The sequence below is a fragment of the Arabidopsis thaliana genome, chromosome 5 (genome assembly GCF_000001735.4).
Source record: "Arabidopsis thaliana chromosome 5, partial sequence".
In the NCBI taxonomy this organism is placed as follows: domain Eukaryota; kingdom Viridiplantae; phylum Streptophyta; class Magnoliopsida; order Brassicales; family Brassicaceae; genus Arabidopsis; species Arabidopsis thaliana.
In genome coordinates this window covers 25271936-25290533 of record NC_003076.8, presented here as the reverse complement: position 1 = coordinate 25290533, position 18598 = coordinate 25271936, and the positions used below count along the sequence as shown (strand labels likewise).

At 38.8% G+C, this 18598-nt stretch overlaps 9 protein-coding genes, 4 long non-coding RNA genes and 1 other non-coding gene across 16 annotated transcripts; 5 read left to right on the top strand and 9 right to left on the bottom strand.

Moving 5' to 3' along the window:
* Positions 1-113: 113 nt before the first annotated feature.
* On the bottom strand, positions 114-2388 carry AT5G63040 (uncharacterized protein). Of its 2 annotated transcripts, none has more exons than NM_203255.2 (5): positions 1947-2388; positions 1431-1630; positions 938-1336; positions 508-842; positions 114-420 (listed from the first exon to the last, which is right to left on the bottom strand). In NM_203255.2, the coding sequence occupies exons 2-5, from the start codon at positions 1582-1584 to the stop codon at positions 208-210; spliced, it is 1101 nt and encodes a 366-aa protein (NP_974984.1). In that variant the 5' UTR covers positions 1585-1630; positions 1947-2388; the 3' UTR covers positions 114-207. The 2 variants fall into 2 exon arrangements, with proteins under 2 accessions (NP_974984.1, NP_568963.1); NM_125698.5 differs by having other exon boundaries at positions 157-420; positions 1431-1500; positions 1947-2387.
* A 451-nt stretch (positions 2389-2839) lies between these two features.
* On the bottom strand, positions 2840-4357 carry GRXC1 (Thioredoxin superfamily protein). Its single transcript, NM_125697.3, has 4 exons — positions 4079-4357; positions 3383-3471; positions 3201-3299; positions 2840-3102 (listed from the first exon to the last, which is right to left on the bottom strand). The coding sequence occupies exons 1-4, from the start codon at positions 4180-4182 to the stop codon at positions 3017-3019; spliced, it is 378 nt and encodes a 125-aa protein (NP_568962.1). The 5' UTR covers positions 4183-4357; the 3' UTR covers positions 2840-3016.
* Positions 4358-4412: 55 nt separating this feature from the next.
* Positions 4413-7471, top strand: AT5G63020 (Disease resistance protein (CC-NBS-LRR class) family). Its single transcript, NM_125696.4, has 2 exons — positions 4413-7150; positions 7235-7471. Exons 1-2 carry the CDS (start codon positions 4532-4534, stop codon positions 7280-7282), a joined length of 2667 nt encoding a protein of 888 aa, NP_201107.2. The 5' UTR covers positions 4413-4531; the 3' UTR covers positions 7283-7471.
* Positions 6045-6511, bottom strand: AT5G09120. Its single transcript, NR_143171.1, has 2 exons — positions 6356-6511; positions 6045-6238 (listed from the first exon to the last, which is right to left on the bottom strand). It is a non-coding gene; the product is annotated as an other RNA (long non-coding RNA).
* AT5G63010 (Transducin/WD40 repeat-like superfamily protein) lies at positions 7358-8858 on the bottom strand. Its single transcript, NM_125695.3, has 2 exons — positions 8477-8858; positions 7358-8279 (listed from the first exon to the last, which is right to left on the bottom strand). Exons 1-2 carry the CDS (start codon positions 8793-8795, stop codon positions 7567-7569), a joined length of 1032 nt encoding a protein of 343 aa, NP_201106.1. The 5' UTR covers positions 8796-8858; the 3' UTR covers positions 7358-7566.
* A 23-nt stretch (positions 8859-8881) lies between these two features.
* On the top strand, positions 8882-10522 carry AT5G63000 (Mitochondrial import inner membrane translocase subunit Tim17/Tim22/Tim23 family protein). Its single transcript, NM_125694.5, has 5 exons — positions 8882-9109; positions 9394-9498; positions 9687-9942; positions 10058-10135; positions 10256-10522. Exons 1-5 carry the CDS (start codon positions 9071-9073, stop codon positions 10381-10383), a joined length of 606 nt encoding a protein of 201 aa, NP_201105.1. The 5' UTR covers positions 8882-9070; the 3' UTR covers positions 10384-10522.
* A 16-nt stretch (positions 10523-10538) lies between these two features.
* On the top strand, positions 10539-10652 carry AT5G62998 (uncharacterized protein; the record flags this gene model as incomplete). Its single annotated transcript, NM_001126009.1, has 1 exon — positions 10539-10652. The coding sequence occupies one exon, from the start codon at positions 10539-10541 to the stop codon at positions 10650-10652; it is 114 nt and encodes a 37-aa protein (NP_001119481.1).
* A 53-nt stretch (positions 10653-10705) lies between these two features.
* On the bottom strand, positions 10706-10929 carry AT5G09115. Its single transcript, NR_144263.1, has one exon. It is a non-coding gene; the product is annotated as an uncharacterized misc_RNA (transcript).
* Positions 10930-11059: 130 nt separating this feature from the next.
* On the bottom strand, positions 11060-13130 carry emb1692 (Ubiquitin carboxyl-terminal hydrolase family protein). The gene is made up of 2 exons (NM_125693.3): positions 12999-13130; positions 11060-12740 (listed from the first exon to the last, which is right to left on the bottom strand). The coding sequence occupies exon 2, from the start codon at positions 12704-12706 to the stop codon at positions 11222-11224; it is 1485 nt and encodes a 494-aa protein (NP_201104.1). The 5' UTR covers positions 12707-12740; positions 12999-13130; the 3' UTR covers positions 11060-11221.
* Positions 13131-13240: 110 nt separating this feature from the next.
* FOLB2 (Dihydroneopterin aldolase) lies at positions 13241-14517 on the bottom strand. Of its 2 annotated transcripts, none has more exons than NM_125692.4 (3): positions 14452-14502; positions 13954-14156; positions 13241-13649 (listed from the first exon to the last, which is right to left on the bottom strand). In NM_125692.4, the coding sequence occupies exons 2-3, from the start codon at positions 14148-14150 to the stop codon at positions 13451-13453; spliced, it is 396 nt and encodes a 131-aa protein (NP_201103.1). In that variant the 5' UTR covers positions 14151-14156; positions 14452-14502; the 3' UTR covers positions 13241-13450. The 2 variants fall into 2 exon arrangements, with proteins under 2 accessions (NP_201103.1, NP_001332160.1); NM_001345573.1 differs by having other exon boundaries at positions 13260-13649; positions 14237-14517.
* A 1070-nt stretch (positions 14518-15587) lies between these two features.
* Positions 15588-16105, bottom strand: AT5G09105. The gene has a single exon (NR_143169.1). It is a non-coding gene; the product is annotated as an other RNA (long non-coding RNA).
* AT5G09110 lies at positions 15829-16068 on the top strand. The gene has a single exon (NR_143170.1). It is a non-coding gene; the product is annotated as an other RNA (long non-coding RNA).
* Positions 16106-16377: 272 nt separating the features above from the next.
* On the top strand, positions 16378-16625 carry AT5G09100. The gene has a single exon (NR_143168.1). It is a non-coding gene; the product is annotated as an other RNA (long non-coding RNA).
* Positions 16626-16996: 371 nt separating this feature from the next.
* On the bottom strand, positions 16997-18501 carry AT5G62970 (Protein with RNI-like/FBD-like domain; the record flags this gene model as incomplete). The annotated part of the gene is made up of 3 exons (NM_125691.1): positions 16997-17287; positions 17371-17511; positions 17584-18501. The coding sequence occupies 3 exons, from the start codon at positions 18499-18501 to the stop codon at positions 16997-16999; spliced, it is 1350 nt and encodes a 449-aa protein (NP_201102.1).
* Positions 18502-18598: the final 97 nt, after the last annotated feature.

Here is an 18598-nt window from a genome sequence, read left to right as displayed (position 1 = left end):
CAAATGTGTTGGGTAAATTGAGGCGTCACAAAGTACCTCAAATTTTGTAACTGGAATCAGATCTCCACTTGAATCTTTTAAGTTTCAGAATAACTGGATCCCTAAGTAAAATCTTTAAAAAGGTAAAGGATTTTACAGTTAAGAACTCGAGACAGATCTGTGTTATTCTCTTCTCTGTAATAATAATAAGAAAGATGTTTTCATACATCAAGACTGGTTTTGGGAAGGTGATGATAACCACATGAGGAAGCTAGATATAGACCAGATTGAAATCACACCCAAAACCTGTATCACATTCAAAAGTGTGCCCAGTGATTTCTTGATTGCCAGATTATTAACTGTTGCCTCTGCTCCTTTAACCGTAAATGACAATGCTGTTACTAGTTGCGCCGCTCGGTTCAGCTGATGAAGTCTGTATACCTACAAAACCCAAAAAGGTTCCTTCAAAAGTGTGTTAAAGTGAAATATCTTTTGAGAGGTGTTGATTGAAGAAGAGTGATCACATACCTGAAAGATGATGGGGATGATAGGAGATGATGGAGAGTTACGATATCTTGCGTACTGTTCGAATGCAAACTGAACAACGATACCAACGAGGTATGGTGCAAGAGTAGCTGATGCTGCAGGTCCAGTCCATGGCCAGACGAATCCCATTGTCACCATTGGAATCATGAGACTCAGCACTAATGTTGCTACAGAGGAGATTCTTTGTCCTAACTGAGAAGGATTGATTCGGTTCTGGGGAACTTTTCCGGATCCTTTTCTTGAGCGGTCTATTATCAGAAGAAATGCAGCGACTCCGCAGTAGAAGAGAGCCTCGGTGAAGAACAGGATGAGGAAGTCTGCAAATAGAGGAAGAAAGATACAATGACTTTGTCTCTGCAATTTTCGAAGAAAACGTGACGAGTAAATCGGAAAAGGGAGAAGCAAGACGAACCTGTGAGCAAAGAATCTTCAAAAACTGCTGAGACTATTCTTCGTAAGTAAACTGGAGGTAAAATGAAAGAGGAGACTAAGACTGCAGGACCAATGAGCCAGAGCAGGCGTCCCCATGGACTTTGAGTTTCAGGGGGGATAATGATATCCTCAGTTTTATTCCGAGGATTGTAAAACGAAATGAAACCCGGTTTCCCGTCATTTCTATTGTATTGGATAGTTGAATCATCATCTCTAGGTGTAGCTTCGGTGCCAATTTGGGGACTTACTGTGTCTGGATCATTTGTTGTATCTTCAGTGTAGTGGAACTTTTCTTCTGAAGTAGCAAGAGGCAAATAAGTTCTCTTTCGGGAGACTTCGCTTGGTTTTTGGCCTCTTGAGGAAATGTGAAGAGAGCCAACTGTTCATAACGAATGCAAATACAGTCAGAAAACTTACTCACAAGTCACTCATACCCCCAAAGGATAACAATTAAGAGTAAGAAAGGAACTTACTTTTATCAGTTTTAAGGTGCAGAGAATGGTAACAATGGAGATGAGCAGGCTGAACCCTCGGTGAACGAAACTGAAGTTTGGAGACGACAAATATCAGCAAATATCCATAAACATGGGCTTCCCAAGACCAAGAAACAGCAGGTAATAACCTCATCAACAACAACAAATGAAACCAACACTTGATTTCATTTTATCATAACCTAATAAAAAGCATTATTGATCAGATGAAGTTCCAGTTTTTTCTAGGCATCATCTATGGAGAACAAGACTGCAATGTCCCAATCAAATCTAAGTAAGAATTGCAAAAACTATATCTTAAAGTCCACTTCAGACACATTGATTTTAGTATACTCAAATGTGTCAACTAAATTTTCCTACTAGATCAAATGAATATTTGTTCAATGTCTCAAACCACATTGGGAGAAACATCTGTCGAGACAATACATTGGGAGCATGAAACACAGATGCAGCATAGAAGAAACTCTAAAGGCTGACTACAAATTAAGAAATTGTCACCTGAAAGGAACTCCGAGGTTGAAACGGCGAGAAAATGGATGGAACCAAAGAAGAAGCCGAGGAGGACACAAGTTTAGCAGCCATGGCCGGTGAAGGCGGCAATTCTCTTAAACCCTAACGGAGCAACACGGGTTTAATCGGATTAACCCATGAATGGTGTACAGATACAAAAGATTTCCTCAGAGTCCGCAAAAGTAGAACTTTTTCCCAGAGAAACTGATACTGGAGAATAAATTCGAAGACTTTTGGTGAAATTTGAGGATTTGGGCTAATTTGTGAGAGCCACGGCTTCGTTACTTGCTTAGGTTAGTAGTTATTGATTTGATAAATCTTTAAAACAAATCTCCATCTTACACGGGCCTGTCTAGGTTTTGCTCCGCTTATTCCAAAACTTTGTCTTTTCTTCTACAACGCTTCGCTTGAACACACTCTCTGGTCAAATTCAGTTTCCTCAGTTTCTCTTCTTTAACCGGCTCTAGATAATATTTACTAATTGACCCCACAAGTTCTCTTAAACTACGATTTTGCACTATACTTTATAATAAATCTAGATTAACCAAATTGACATTATTCATTGCCATTGGACATTGGTTCTCCGAATTTGGATTACACAAATCAGTGAAAAATGTACTTGTGCTGTTCGAATCCGAATTTGGATTACACAAATCAGTGAAAATGCACTTCTGCTGTTCGAATATTCATTTCTCTTTCAATCGTAACTTTCCGTTGATCGATTTGGCTAATATTAGTTTTTCAGCCTTTAAGGCACCTACACGGCCGGTTACTAGATAAGTTTGGTTCAACCAAAAGCCTTAATCCACCTACTTGACCGGCCTGCTACAAAGTCAACTTGGGATGCAACCAGTAATCTTCAGTAATTTAGAGCAAGAAACTAGAGCAGATTTCTCAAGTTTTATTCCATTAACCGAAACACCAACATGAAAAGTATACACTTAGATATTCTGTATTAAACAACGGGAATGATCTTTCTTTATTGAGTATGTGACGATACCTCTTTTTTCATGATCTAAACACAACACACACTCTTCACACACTAGTTTCGAGTTTCATCAAAGTTGAGAAGAGTTATCTGCAATAGCCCCAGCTTCAGTAAGTAGAGGCACAAGCTTGCCTTGCTTGTTGGTCTCCATCACTCCTGCAAAATATAGAAGCAACACGAAAAACGCAGTTAGTTTTTCCGGCAACCCGAATTTCCATTATTGTGCAGAGAATTTGTGTAGGTTTTTCACTTACTATCGCATCCACCGATGTGGTTTCCTTTGATGAAGACGTTTGGAACTGTGGTCTGTCCAGTCCACTCTGATAAAGCTGATTGGATCTCACCTCCATCACCTGAAGTAAACATAGCATCGAGATAATTCAGGTTCATTGAGATATATTAATATACAGGTATTGACAGGGATTTGGTTTCATACTCATTTCATCGAGCTCAAGTACTTTAAAAGTTGCTCCTAGCTGCGTCAGTAACTGCTTCACCCTCTGGCAATAACCACAGTATGTCTTGCTGCGAAAGAGAAAATATGGATCAGAGCTAAGACATTACATTTGAAAAGTAACCTTTAGACCATCTCAAAAAGTGGAAAGAAATACGTTCCTTTTAAGACTAAGCAAAATCAAACTCAAGACTCTAAGCAACAACAAATTAAGCTTCATTTCAAAACTCCGAAAGGCATCCCCAAATCAGTCATAGGAGCTTGCACGGATCAATCTTCAAAAACTCTAGCTTCTTCAAAGATTTCTAGACTAGTCAGAATCAAATTTGAGAACTGGATCTATCAGTATATATTACATGATCACATCCCTAATCGTCTAGGGAACCCACAAATAATCTCTGAATTGGATGGAGAATCACTAATATAAGATGATGTTCGATCTTTCATTCACGACCTAATTTCACAGATGGAAACAACAAAACAAGCAGACAATGATCCATTGGTGCCTCTGCGTCAAATAGAAGCAGACTCTACCCCCTGATGGTAAAGACTCAAACTTTTTGACTAATTCAAAACCCCTCAAGGCAACAACATCCAATTTTCTCAACAAATTCATAATCACGAACGAAAAGAGTAATACCCAGATGAAAAAGATGGGAGATTTCAACGAGAACAAACCTGAAGACAACAACGGGATAAGCAGAGACGATCTCTTTAGCCTTGTTCACCACCACCTCCATCTCTTCCTTGCTCATTCGGTTTCCACTGAACATTGAACCCATTTCTTCTTCTCTTAACCAAAGACGACCACGACACAACTCCTACAGATGTCCTCTGCTCGAGTTTTGTGCCAATCTTGCTGGCAAATGAAGTTTTTATCTCTTTCAATCAAACCTCAGTCAATATTTATTAAAGAGTTATTTGCGTTGAAAAAAAGTTATCTTTCTGAAATGATACTCTTTTAGTCTTTTTTCGTAGAAATTTCTCTTTTCAGAATATTGTTTAAAGTTTACAATAGCGACGACTTTAGAGTTTGGATTATTGTCAATTTTCACAACTCAGCAGCTCTTATCCTTTTTCTTCTTCTAGTTCTCTGCCACAAGTTTACTTCTTCTTTTGTGTAAACGCAGGATGGGAGGTTGTGTCTCTGTATCAATATCATGTGATCAGTTGACGAAGAATGTTTGTAGTTGCTTAAACAGGAATGGAGATTACATTCATGGCTTAGAGGAGAATCTGACAGCTCTGCAGAGAGCTCTTGAGCAGATTGAGCAAAGACGAGAAGATTTGTTGAGAAAGATTTTGTCTGAAGAAAGACGAGGTTTACAACGACTTTCTGTTGTGCAAGGATGGGTTTCAAAAGTTGAAGCAATAGTACCTCGAGTTAACGAACTCGTCAGAATGAGATCTGTTCAAGTCCAAAGGTTGTGTCTTTGTGGGTTTTGTTCCAAGAATCTTGTCTCAAGCTACCGTTATGGGAAGAGAGTAATGAAGATGATAGAGGAAGTTGAGGTTCTTCGATATCAGGGAGATTTCGCTGTGGTGGCTGAGAGAGTTGATGCAGCAAGAGTGGAAGAGAGGCCTACTAGACCTATGGTTGCTATGGATCCAATGCTTGAGAGTGCGTGGAACCGTCTAATGGAAGATGAGATTGGGATTCTTGGTCTTCATGGTATGGGTGGAGTAGGTAAAACTACACTTCTCAGTCATATCAACAATAGATTCTCTAGAGTTGGGGGCGAGTTTGATATTGTGATTTGGATTGTGGTCTCCAAAGAGTTACAGATCCAGAGGATCCAAGATGAGATATGGGAGAAGTTACGGTCTGATAACGAGAAGTGGAAACAGAAAACAGAGGACATAAAAGCATCTAACATTTACAATGTGTTAAAGCACAAAAGGTTTGTCTTGTTATTGGATGACATATGGAGTAAAGTGGATTTAACAGAGGTGGGAGTTCCGTTTCCGAGTAGAGAAAACGGATGCAAAATAGTATTCACCACTCGGTTGAAAGAAATCTGCGGGCGGATGGGAGTTGATAGCGATATGGAAGTCCGGTGTTTAGCCCCGGATGATGCGTGGGATTTGTTTACTAAGAAAGTAGGAGAGATCACATTAGGGAGCCACCCTGAGATTCCCACAGTCGCAAGAACAGTTGCTAAGAAATGTCGCGGCCTACCATTGGCCCTTAACGTCATTGGTGAAACAATGGCATATAAAAGGACAGTGCAAGAATGGCGTTCAGCAATCGACGTTTTGACTTCATCTGCAGCTGAGTTTTCAGGTATGGAAGATGAGATTCTACCTATTCTAAAGTACAGCTATGATAATTTAAAAAGTGAACAGCTCAAATTGTGCTTCCAGTACTGTGCTTTGTTTCCAGAAGATCATAACATTGAGAAAAATGATTTGGTAGATTACTGGATAGGTGAGGGATTCATAGATAGAAACAAAGGTAAAGCTGAGAACCAAGGTTATGAAATTATCGGTATTCTAGTTCGTTCATGCTTATTGATGGAGGAGAATCAAGAAACGGTGAAGATGCATGATGTGGTCCGAGAAATGGCATTGTGGATAGCATCTGATTTTGGAAAGCAAAAAGAAAACTTTATAGTGCAAGCGGGCTTACAGTCGAGGAACATACCTGAGATCGAGAAGTGGAAAGTTGCGAGAAGGGTGTCATTGATGTTTAACAACATTGAAAGTATACGTGATGCTCCTGAATCTCCCCAACTTATAACTTTGCTCCTCCGAAAGAACTTCTTGGGGCATATCTCAAGCAGCTTCTTTCGGTTGATGCCAATGCTAGTTGTTCTTGATCTATCAATGAACAGGGATCTCAGACATTTGCCAAATGAAATATCAGAATGTGTCTCATTGCAGTATCTGAGCTTATCACGTACAAGGATAAGGATTTGGCCTGCTGGTTTAGTAGAGTTGAGGAAACTTTTATACCTGAATTTGGAGTACACAAGGATGGTAGAGAGTATCTGTGGCATATCAGGTTTAACAAGTTTGAAAGTGTTGAGATTATTTGTTTCCGGTTTCCCTGAAGATCCCTGTGTTTTGAACGAGTTGCAGCTTTTGGAAAACTTGCAAACTTTAACCATAACTCTTGGTCTTGCTTCTATTTTGGAACAATTCCTTAGCAACCAGAGGTTGGCAAGCTGTACACGAGCTCTGCGCATCGAGAATCTTAATCCGCAATCATCTGTAATCTCATTTGTTGCTACTATGGACAGTCTTCAAGAGCTTCATTTTGCAGACTCTGACATTTGGGAGATCAAGGTAAAGAGGAATGAGACGGTTTTGCCTCTGCACATCCCAACCACTACCACATTCTTCCCAAACCTCTCGCAAGTGTCTTTAGAATTCTGCACAAGATTGCGGGATTTGACGTGGCTGATCTTTGCTCCAAATCTTACGGTTCTACGAGTAATTTCAGCGAGTGACCTGAAAGAAGTAATAAACAAAGAGAAAGCTGAGCAGCAAAACCTTATTCCCTTCCAAGAACTAAAAGAGTTGCGGCTAGAAAATGTTCAGATGCTAAAACACATCCACCGGGGTCCCCTGCCATTTCCCTGTTTACAGAAAATTTTGGTTAATGGATGCTCAGAGCTGAGAAAACTTCCACTCAATTTCACGAGTGTCCCAAGAGGTGATCTTGTCATAGAGGCACATAAAAAATGGATAGAAATCCTTGAATGGGAAGATGAAGCCACCAAAGCCCGTTTCTTGCCTACACTCAAGGTTCTTTCTCTCGCATTTATCTGCCAAAACTTCTTTTTAATTATTCATTCCTTTGGATCTTACTCTCTTTTTTGGATGTTTTAGGCTTTTCCGGAGAACATCGACGCTGACGGCTATGAGATTTCCTTCTGAGACGATGACTTCTTGTTGCTGATATTGAGTGACTTAAATATTCAGACATAAGTGTTATTGCTCCAACTCAACATATGTTATTAAATTCACTTTCATTAAGTATGGGGTTCAAGTTGTTTCAACCATATCAGATGGTTCTTGAAACAACTTCAACCAAATAAATATTCCGGGAAATAAGGAAAACGAAGTACAACAACATGACCCTTCGAAATCAGAGCTCAAAGAAATTTCCTAATTCAAGTCGGAGCACAGATGAATCTACCTTAACAGCTGTGTTCTTAAGTTTAGGAACATCGTGTGGAAAAATCAGTTATCGGCATCCATACCCGAAGAAGCCGATCATAAAACGAACAAGTTGCCACAACGCTTTGCTTCTGATCTTTCCCTCTGTACCAATCTGCTCCATAAGCAAGAGAATGATGCTTGTTATAACTCTCCAACACTTCACCTTTCCCATCACTAACCTTCGCTAAAGCAAAACCGTTATGCATACAAGCCGCCAATACAACACCGCTCAGAGAAGGATGGTGCTTGATTCTCCACACTCCACCACCTAAAGACACTGATGTTTCGTTCAGAGGTCTCGAAACAGACCTCGTGTCCCAAACTCTTAAGGTTTCATCATAACTTCCGGTGAATATAGAGTAAGGATCACTTGGGTTTGATGAAATACAGCAAACACCCATTGTATGAACTTTGGAATTCTGAAAAACCCGATTGTCAGCCGGACTATCTCTGATATCCCAACAGCTGAACTTGCAATCATCTGATCCAGTATAGACCAAATTAGGATTGTTGAGATCGAATGACGCCGTCCAAAGCTCAAAGTCATGCCCTTTCCATTCTTGAACTGTTTCTAGATTAGAATCCGTGAATGAAACAACTGAAGCAGAGCCATCTGATAAACCAACAACGATTGATGTTGATGATGGATCCCAATCCAAACAAAGACACATTGATGAGCTGATTCTTTTCCCGGAGACTTCTCTCAGAGTACCTGTTTCAAGCATAAAACTTTACTCAGATCACCAACAAGCTAACAAAACAAAGCTTAGCTGCATATTAAGAACAACCCAGCAATTGATCCTTTACAGATCTCCCTTTGGATTACACCAAAGTTCCAATTTTTATTTCACTTAATTACTGAGTCCATTGATTCAGAAGTTTCCATTACAAGATAAAAAAAGTTAGTACCTTTACTTTCAGTCTCATCTATCTTGTAAACTATCAAGCATCCATCAGCATCAGCCTGAGCAAGCGCCACGTCTCCTCCATCGCCACCACGACTCCACCGGATATCGAAAACTCCAGCAGTGTCAATTTTCTGGATAAGATTCAAGCCAACATCTTCAACATCTCCGACATCAAATAGATACACTGACCCGGATCGAGAGGGACAATCTCCTTCTTGAAGTGTATAAGTCGAAGCTGCGAGCAAGTTTGCGTAAGACTCGTGAGGACAGAATTCTACGGCGTCGGCGTTTCCTTCGAGATAGCAATCTGCTGCGTCCATGGCGACTCTCTCTGCTCTTGTCACCAATTTTTTCCCCGGCGGCTAAAATAAAGCGTTTTAAAGGAATACGAAGACGTTCCGCATAAGAAAACATAAATTGGTCTATGCGACCGGTTATGACAAATTTAACCGGTCTAGGAAAATTTGATCGGTTAAGATAGATCGCCGATGATTAATTAAACCGTTCTGGTCGTCTTCTACCTTTAGTTGGACTGAAGGAGAAAGAGACTACGGCGGAGAAGGAGATTACGGCGATAGTGTTTGATCAGTCATCTATGGAAGCGGTAGAAAAACCCGAAGAAACAATCCCAGGGGTGAGATTTATGTTCCCTCTCAACGATTTTCCTTAAGCGACAAGCCGGTTTAGGGTTGTATTGTTCAAATGCATAGAATAAGATCATTCGAATCGGGATCACTTACTTGAAATTGTATTTATATTCATTTTCCCTGTGATAAGATCATTGTTAGAAGCAAAGCTTTTCAAAATATGTGTTCTTTATGATTATCATTTCAAGAATCTACATAAAAGTTAGGGTTTTTAAGTGATTGGTTCATAGTTTACTTGTGGTGTGATTGCTTTTTATGTTATATAAAACAGAATTCTTCAAGATTAGCTGGAAATCCCAACTGGGGAACAGCAACTGTTGTTGGAGTATTTGCAGGATTGCTATATGGAGGGAGCAAAGAAGCTTCTGCTTCTGTGGTATGTCTGCTTTCAATTTCAGATTCAAGCTCGTTACTTGTCCTTGAGATTTGTGTTTCGATTCCACTACCTTGGTGTAACTTAGTGACTTCTGGTACTAGACTGAACTCATAAGATATCAAAGTTTAAGACTTTTAGCTGAATATTATTTCCTGTGTTAAAATCAGTGTGTGTGTGGTTTGAAACAGAGCAAAGATGCAGAAGTGATGTTGAAGATGGGTAGTACACAGGATAAGCGTGAACAACACAGGTTGATGCGAGATGCAATGGAGAAAAGGTTCATCCGAGTAACTCGTGGCTCCCTCATTGGAGGGATGCGTCTTGGAATGTTCACTGCTTCCTTCTTTAGTCTACAAAACTTTTTAGCTGAGACCCGAGGAGTGCATGATGTTTTCAATGTGGTTGGAGCTGGTTCAGCTACTGCTGCAGTTTTTGGCCTAATCAGTACTGATACATCCCAAACTCTCTGCATCCTCCTTTGGACTTGTGGCTTATTAGATTCAGGATGTTAACTTTTCTGTGTCCTAACATATTTTTACCTCTAATCAAAATGTGGCAGTGCCGGGGTCTCTTGCTTGGCGTGCGCGGAATGTGTTGCTTGGTTCAGTTCTTGGAGCCACAGTGTGCTTCCCTCTTGGTAATTTATTTACATAAATAAGTCTTACAAGTCATTACCATATTTAGAGAATGATAGAGAAGCATCAGGGAGGATTGGAAAGTTGGCTAGAACTAAGTGATACTTGCATTGATTCTACAGGGTGGGTACAACTGAAGCTCATGAAGAAAGCAAACGAAGGCAATAACGTTGACACAGGCCACCACGGTGAGGTCACGAGTGGTGTTGGTGCAGCCATTGAGAGACTCGAACAACAGTTGAGAAAATAAAGAAGGGAACGCGCACAGTTTTGTATGCTAAATTCGCTTCTCTGAAGCAAATGAGAATAAGATACCAAACAGAAACAGTGTGTTCTTGTGTAATTGCAACAATTTTCGAATATACAAAAATATCAAAACATTGATGGTTTTTCTACTCTCTTAACATGATTTCACAACACTTTTTGCTTCATCACTCTTACTACCAGGAGAAGAAGAAAGTTTTCTACTCCAATATCACTGCTCATGCCTTGTCATCGTCATCTTCTTCATCAAAATGATTCCTTCTCGGATAGTCATAAGAATGATGCCTATCAAAAAACCTCTTCTTCAGGTTCTTACAAGGTATTATCCAGAAACCCTCTGACCAACTAGATTCGGTAATGACTAATGAGTATGACAAAGATCCGACACGTCGGTTTACTACCCATACCGATTAACTAACCGGGAAAATTTTCAAAAAAAATTTGGACCATTTCTCGATTTATGCGTGTCATCCTTGCGCAGGGGCCATGCTAATCTTCTCTGTATCGTTCCAATTTTATCGGATGTCCCCGAAGGGACAATCACTACTTCGACTCTACCTGTATATAAACGCAACTTCTTATTTTGTTCTAAGCGATGTGGGACTTTCGACTTCTTTCAATGCTTAAATGGGCTCGTTTAGTTAAAAGGCCTCATATTCTTTCGTAAGCCCATTCAATATTACCATTATCCCGAACTATTTCATCAATACACACAGCTCTAAAGCCAATGAGAATAAGATTAACGACATAAACATTATGTTATTGTGTAATTGCGTACAATTTTCTGAGTATAAATATCAAAACGATCTATTTAACATTTTCCATCACCATGATTCCACAGCACTATTTGCTTCATCACTGCTACTACCTGAAGACGAAAGCTTTCTACTCCAATACTCTACACTTTCACCATTAACCCCTGCCTCATCATCATCATCTTCTTCGTCGAAATGATATTCCACACCTAAATCTTCTGAGTCAAACAAATTCTCAAACCCATCTTCATATTCATCATCCAGATCACTATCATAATCATCAATTGTTTCATCATCTTTCCTTTTCTCTTCCACGCTTTTATCACCAAGTGTGGCGCCTTTTCTTCTTCGTTCACGTCTAATTCTCTTTCCTTCTTGAATAAGATCTATCAAACGTTCTCTTATCACCAATCTCTCATCTTTATCTAGAAGATCACCATTGTCATTGTATGCTTCAACGAGAAACACAGAGTCTCTCATGCCTTTTATACTCACATAGAATAGCTCTGGATGTCTCACAATCAAGTCTCTTAACTTATTTGGTAAAGAAAACTCCTTCCTGAAATGTGTCAAATGATCAATCAAGGTCCTTTTCTCAACCGTTAACCCCAACACCTCTCTTACAACTGCGCAAGCTCGCTTCTCCGCCTCAATTGACTCACTTGCCAGATAGTCAGATGACATTTTGTAAGGACACACGTCAGGTGATTCTCTGAACTTTATCAAGAAACCTTGGTGCCGTCTCTTCAAATTTAAACCTCTCCGAAGATTCAAGCGCTTGAACTTCAAAGGACGATCAACAATCAAACCCCTATCAACTTCAGGAGATGGCATTTGGTTCGCCAATTCGGGATCCGACGAGACAAGCTCCAGTGCTCTTCCATAGGAAGTATCCACAGTCTTGAACTTGTCCGGATAGTCATTGCAGAGCCGAGACCTGAAATTAGGAGGGAAGCCAAAATCTGGGGCAATGTGAACCAGTTTAGACAAAAGCAACCTGCGGTGAGATGACAACATTAGTAGCTTCTGGAGCTTAGTAGCCAATTTATCAGAGATCTCAGACTTCAGATTCAATTCTTGCATTGCAAGGGATGATGCAGCCGATGTCAAACGAACACAGAGTTGAGATAACGGCTTAGTGGCATTCATAGGCAAATGTGGCGTAGGTGTCGTAAAAAGTTCAAAGATTGTAGGATACCGACGGATCATTGAGAGAATGGCCAATGGATTTTCGATGCAGAGGTAAGAACGACATTTATAGAGGATTTCAATTGGAATGTAATGCTTTGGTTTAGAGAGAAGCAAAGTGTTCAACTTCTGCACAAAGCGAACTCTGTTCTGCTTCACTACATGTCTGTCTAAAGATGGACTCCGAACAATCTTGTGAGCTGAACATGAGATGTTCAAAGACAGACTTCCGAGTTTCTTGGAACTGGTTTTCGTAGTTACGTTACTTCTACGAATCTCCAGAGGAATTGAAGGGAGGAAGAAGCTGGAGAAACAGAACAGCTTCTCTGGAGAAGAAGGAACCAGTTGAGTAAGCGCCATCATCATCCGCAAAATCTCTCAGAAATTCATCTTCTTGATCCTAAACATAATCAAAGAAAGGATCAAATTTTAATACAGGGCTATCTCAAAAGTCGAAACAATTAATCAGAAAACCCAAAATCTACCAATAGAAAGTACGAATTCAGAAGCAAGTAGGTCTTTCAGGCATTTATACAAACACATGGTGTGCAACTATAAGCAGCTGAGAGAAGCCAATTACAAAACTTGCCAATTGCATAATCGACATAACAAGCAAACATGGGAAGAGAGGAGAGATTTGTCGGTTAAAATCTTTTACCTTTGGTAATTGCGGTGATGAACCTTACAAAGACAAAAGTAAAAGGAGGGAATGATCTTTGAATGATCAAAGCAAAAGCGGACTGTAATTTCTGCAACATGGAATGTGTCTTTACACGTGTTATTTCTAGCATCTGAAGAAGGATTCCGAATTTTGCAATAGAGGTCCTCATGTTCATTTTTGTTTAAAAAGGACCCCGTAAAAAAAAATGCAAAAAAGAAACACAATTACATCACAAATTCTAATAAACAAGAGAGGCTTCAAATGTTGCCATACTGAATTTTGCTGAGAGAATCTCAAGTACAATAATATTTCCCAATCTTTCATCTTATTTAAACTTTGTAACAGAAAAATTCTTCAAAATCAATGACATGTTACAAAAGCTTTTGGATATGAAAAAATAAAATTTCCATGTATACAACAGAACTGGGATACAAATGATTCTTTTAGTGTTATTCAGTTGCGCGATCTCTGAAAATCTCGACACCTAAATAATCGATAGTGCTTTGAATAAGCGCAACATTTGGCTTCCATAGCTTCACTCGAACAGCTGTTATCCGAGGGGATATTTCCAGAGTTTTGGAAGCTATAAGTCCTGCAACTCTCTCCAGAAGGTTTCTTGATGACCCTTCTACAACTTCCTTTGCCACGCTAAGATTATTCATTCCATTCCAAAACAAATTATGATACAGTTTCAAACACAGCATATGAAAAGTGTAGTCACTACTACATAACCTACACACAACCTTTTCAAATCTTCAATCTCAAAGAATCATTTCATATCCTATAATCAATGCATCACTCAGTGACACAGATAGTGATGACAAATTGTTATATAAGCAAAGCTTGTCATTTTTGGATGAGGTCACAATAAAAATGGATTGGTCAAGAGTAAAGGGGAGAATTTAGTTAACTATCTCTAGCAAATCCTCTCATATTAGTAATTAAAACTAACTTGTAAATGTCGACATAGCTGACAGAATCAGCTAAGTTGTCTGATAGACCAGCCTTTTTGAGACACATCCAAGCATCGATGTCAAGCATAAACATCTGGCCAAGCGTCTTCTCTTCAGGAATAGCTCCATGGAAACCATAAAATTTCAAGCCTCTCAGTATCAGTTTGTCTCCCATCATTGCCATGTCTTTCTCCATATGGTTCTGTTCAAATAAACACAATCAGCTTATACAGTAAAACTGTATAACAAAATTACAGGCTTTGAAACAAAAATCAGATTTACATAGCAGTTATTTTGATCCACAGTTTAAAAAAACCGAAGAATTTTGTGAAACTCTACACAAAACTGCAAAAATACTTCTAACTCAAAGATCGTTCCCGAGTCCCATTACGTCATCAGGACCCGATAAATTTAGGTTTTCAACATCACAGCACTCAATTCGAACGAATACAAATTACGACCAATGATTAAACTAAGAGAAGACTGAAGAAGCTTACGAGATTGCGACAGAGACAAAGCGGCGCAGAGTAGTGGAAGAAGATAAAGAATTTATCTGTAGAGAGCACGACGCTTTTGATATTTCATCGACCAACATTTCTAATGTCTTGGGCTTGGGCCACTTTCAAGCCCAAATAAAATTAGTGCTAGTCCTTGCGTTATTTTTATACCAAGGCGTTTTAACTTGTAACCAAACCCAAATAAAATTTTGGATGCTCCCCTATAAAATATAAATACCTTCCTTTGGTAAAACCCTAGCTAGGTAGATCATTAGTTGTGAATCATCATCGTTTATTTAACAGAAACTATATTTTGTTGGTATAGCAGTAAATTGAAGAGATGGCGACAGTAGAAGACCTGGTGAACTGTTACTTTCTTTTCATCGCAGCTACTTTCTATATCTACATCTTTGTCGATACTTTTTCAGTGTATTATTGGAAAGAAGAAGAAGAAGAAGATGATGATGAAGACATTGAACTTGGAGACATTGATCATTGTTGCCGCATCTGTCATGAAGATATAAGAGCTTTCTCCAATATTATACGTCTTTCGAAGTGCGACAGTATTCGTTCCATGTTCTCTCAACTTAAAAGATTAACCAAATAATTTAGCTTTCAATATTGTAGGAAACATCATTTTTTATGTTTTTCTTTTGCTTTTGGTTATGAACTGAGATTGTAATTTTTTTTTTTTTTTACTAGCTAACTTAAGTTTTTTGGAATATACTTTTTACCTAAATTTATCTTGTGTATGCAATTTGAAAAGGGTTACGTTTAATGAGTCCAAACAGTATTATATCAGAAGAAATTCGAAGTCATCCAAGTTCTTGCGTGTCAAGATTTTTCTTTCTTTTTTCGTTTCTATAGCTATTTAATCTACATAATTTAATTTATATGTACGCAAATAAATCGTAAATTGATAATTACTTTTTCCTACGTTTCTTGGTTAATGATTTGTTTTTTTTTACTTTTCTTAATAGATTTTCACAAGTATCATAATTTTAGTTATTGTCCCACGCATAGCTAGCTAGGCTTATATAGAGCAGTAGAACATTATTAATTTAATTGTACGCAATTGAATTACGTGCAAGTCCATCCCCAATAATTAAACCTTTGATGATAAATTATAAATAAATTCATGAGTGATGTTTTTTCGGGGTCAGTTGTTATTTTATTTCTTGCAATATTTGATAAGGGTTTAGGTTTAATTAGAGTGGGGATAGGATTGTATTTGTATATTAAATTCAGGAAACTAAATCCAAAACTGAACCACATCGGAAGAAATTCGAAGTCATCCAAATCTTAGTTATATATATTAATACATATCTTGTCCAAGTTTCTTAGATATCTCCTTAGCTAGAAGTTTATTTGTTGTGAATCAGGGGGAGTAATGGCATTGACAGTGGATACAGCGGATTTGGTATTTGCCATTGCAGCCATCGGTTTGTTTTTGTTTTGTCTCATCGACGGCATATTACCGGACCTTCTTGCGGAACGTCGTGAGCTAATTCTCGAAGACATGGAAAATCGACGCCTCAAGAAATCGCCAAACCTCAAAAACTGCTCATGCGGCGGTGGAGTGGATCGGTGTCCGGTCTATCATGAAGATCTCAAGGCACTCAAGAAAGAACTCGATAAGTCAAAGTGCAAGCATATTCCAATCATCTTAAAAGACCACCCATAGAGTTTCTGTTTACTTTTTCTCGAGTTTAATTGCTGAACGGGACACTTTGTTTGATTTGGTGGCATTGAGGCTTCGACCACGAACTATATTTTGTTTAGCGGCTACTGTCTAAAACTTACTATCCCCGTAGTAATTGAATGTGTATAACAATTCTCTGCTAATGCGTGTGAAAACGGCTTTCGTAAGATAATGTCCAAAAACTATTTTTCTTGACTCGTTTTGCTTTAAGTCGTTGCTCCATGTGAAATCTGGTTCCCCATTGTTTTCTAACCATCTGAAAGCTGGGTTTCACCATTCTTCTACTTGTTTAAATTTTCATATATTCAAGCAATATGTATAATATGATGTCGTTCGGTTCTAACTTTTTTCATTCTGTATCTTTTCAACAATCATTATTTCTACTTACTTAAACAAAACTTCCAATTGAACGTGGTTGCTTGCGTTTCAAGCTACTACCGAGGACTCTGGTCAGACTCAGGAAACCATCTTTGTAGTAACCGATGTTTTAGCTCACCAACAAGGCGAATGCATCACTGCAACTGAGAAATACCTGGAACATCGTTTCAAATAATGTTCTTTGGACAAGAAGGCAAAACTATAACCCGTAGAGGAATACGACGACTCGAGTTCCAAGACTCTTCAACAAACATTTAGGAACTCAGCTCAGTTTTCAAGGAATGGAGGAATAGAGGAAGTTGCTTTGGACTATTTAAGTATATTATTTTTTTGTTAATGACTTGAGCAACACATAAAATCATCTAAACTAAATGCAACACAAACTGTAATAGAACAAATCCAAATATGTCCTTTGCAAAATTAATAAGGTATATATATATCTTTCATATATAAGGATATGAATGCTCAATAGAATACGCGTTTGCATGTGGGTGAAGCACGGAAAGAAAATTTGACATCCATCTCCATCTTAAGCTTTTGTTGTGGATCCAACCCATATCCAATCGAAATTGTTGCAATTTTTAACTGGCGAGACTTTCTCAAGATATATGTCGCCAAATCTTTCCCTTGTACGGAGCCAGGGTAACCTGACCACTCGAAAGTCTGAAGAGTCGACAACAAACATTGAGGAACACTATTCGGTTGGTTCCAGAAAACCGCCAGTGTACCCATAGTACCATCACGTGAACATTGTTCCTTGGAATAAACAAGAAAAGTTAGATGAAAGGGCAAGGTGTACTGAATTTGAACAAAAATAATAGTCTATGGAAGAAACTTACATCGAACTCCAAGTTTTGTAGTTTAGGAGAAGCTTTGAGCAACCAGTATAGTAACTCAGACCAATATGCATTATGAATATGAAAATTCAGATGCTCAAGCTCATTAAAGACAATATCATCTCCATATATAGCAGTTAGGGCCTGTACAAAGGAAGGTTTTAGTAATCTAAGAGATATAGTGAGATTGAAGATTATCAACGGATTTCAAATCACCTCTGCATCGTTGTTTTCTATGTTCAATGAAAGACGCTTGACAGATGTGACCAGTTCAAGAAGCTTCTTGAAATTGTGACGAGCAGTGATATTTGCCTCCTCCAGCTTCGGCATATTCTCAATCAAGCCGGAGAAAGTTTTACTTAAATCTGTAAGTTTGAAATACTTCAAAGAAGGAGTATCTATCCTATACCCTTCATAAGCGCAGTATCTAGACATCCCAAAGGATAAACTAAGCAATGAAGGGATGATAACATCTAACTTTCTCACATTGTCACCTGTATCTAGTTCAACAACCAAATCTTCCAAAACCGAGCAATTAGATAAAAGCCGTTGAAGAGATTCTCCATCTCCGTATGTCACACGTTCAAGGTGCAAAATTTTCAAGGAAGGGAGGGAAAAAACATGAGGAACATCCACGAGAATGTTGTTTCTTAATTTCAATGTCACAAGCGATTTGCATGTATACAAGTTTCTCGGCAGTAATGCATTGTGTTTTTCCTTGGGAAAAAAGTCAACGCTTAGCTCTTGAGCACAACGAGAAACTGCAATTTCAACCCACAATTTGATATCTTCAGGTTGAAATACCTCAGTGAAAAACTTGAGACGCAAGCTCTCTATGACCGGAGAGCTATGTAATGGCAGATTCTTCTCAATAAAAGACCGCATCCTATGGCCGCTTTCGGACACTATAGAATAGGTTTCGCTGTCAACCTCCTTAGCCTTAGGTAAAAAATATCGGAAGGAATATTCGAAAGAATACATGCTATCTTCATCGTACTCAAGTTTTGGCACCCGCATCCAAAGAAACTTCCATTGCTTCGACAAAACACTCGTTGTTATAGCAAATTTAAATGGAAGAAACGATAAGATCTTCACGAGCAATTCATCATCAGAAAACCCACTGATCTTGTCCATATCTTAAACAAAAAACCCTCACTGTAGATTTAACAGACTTAGTTCTGTCTTACCCTCACAACATCAACCAGAGGAACGGAACAGAGGCAGAGGCAGA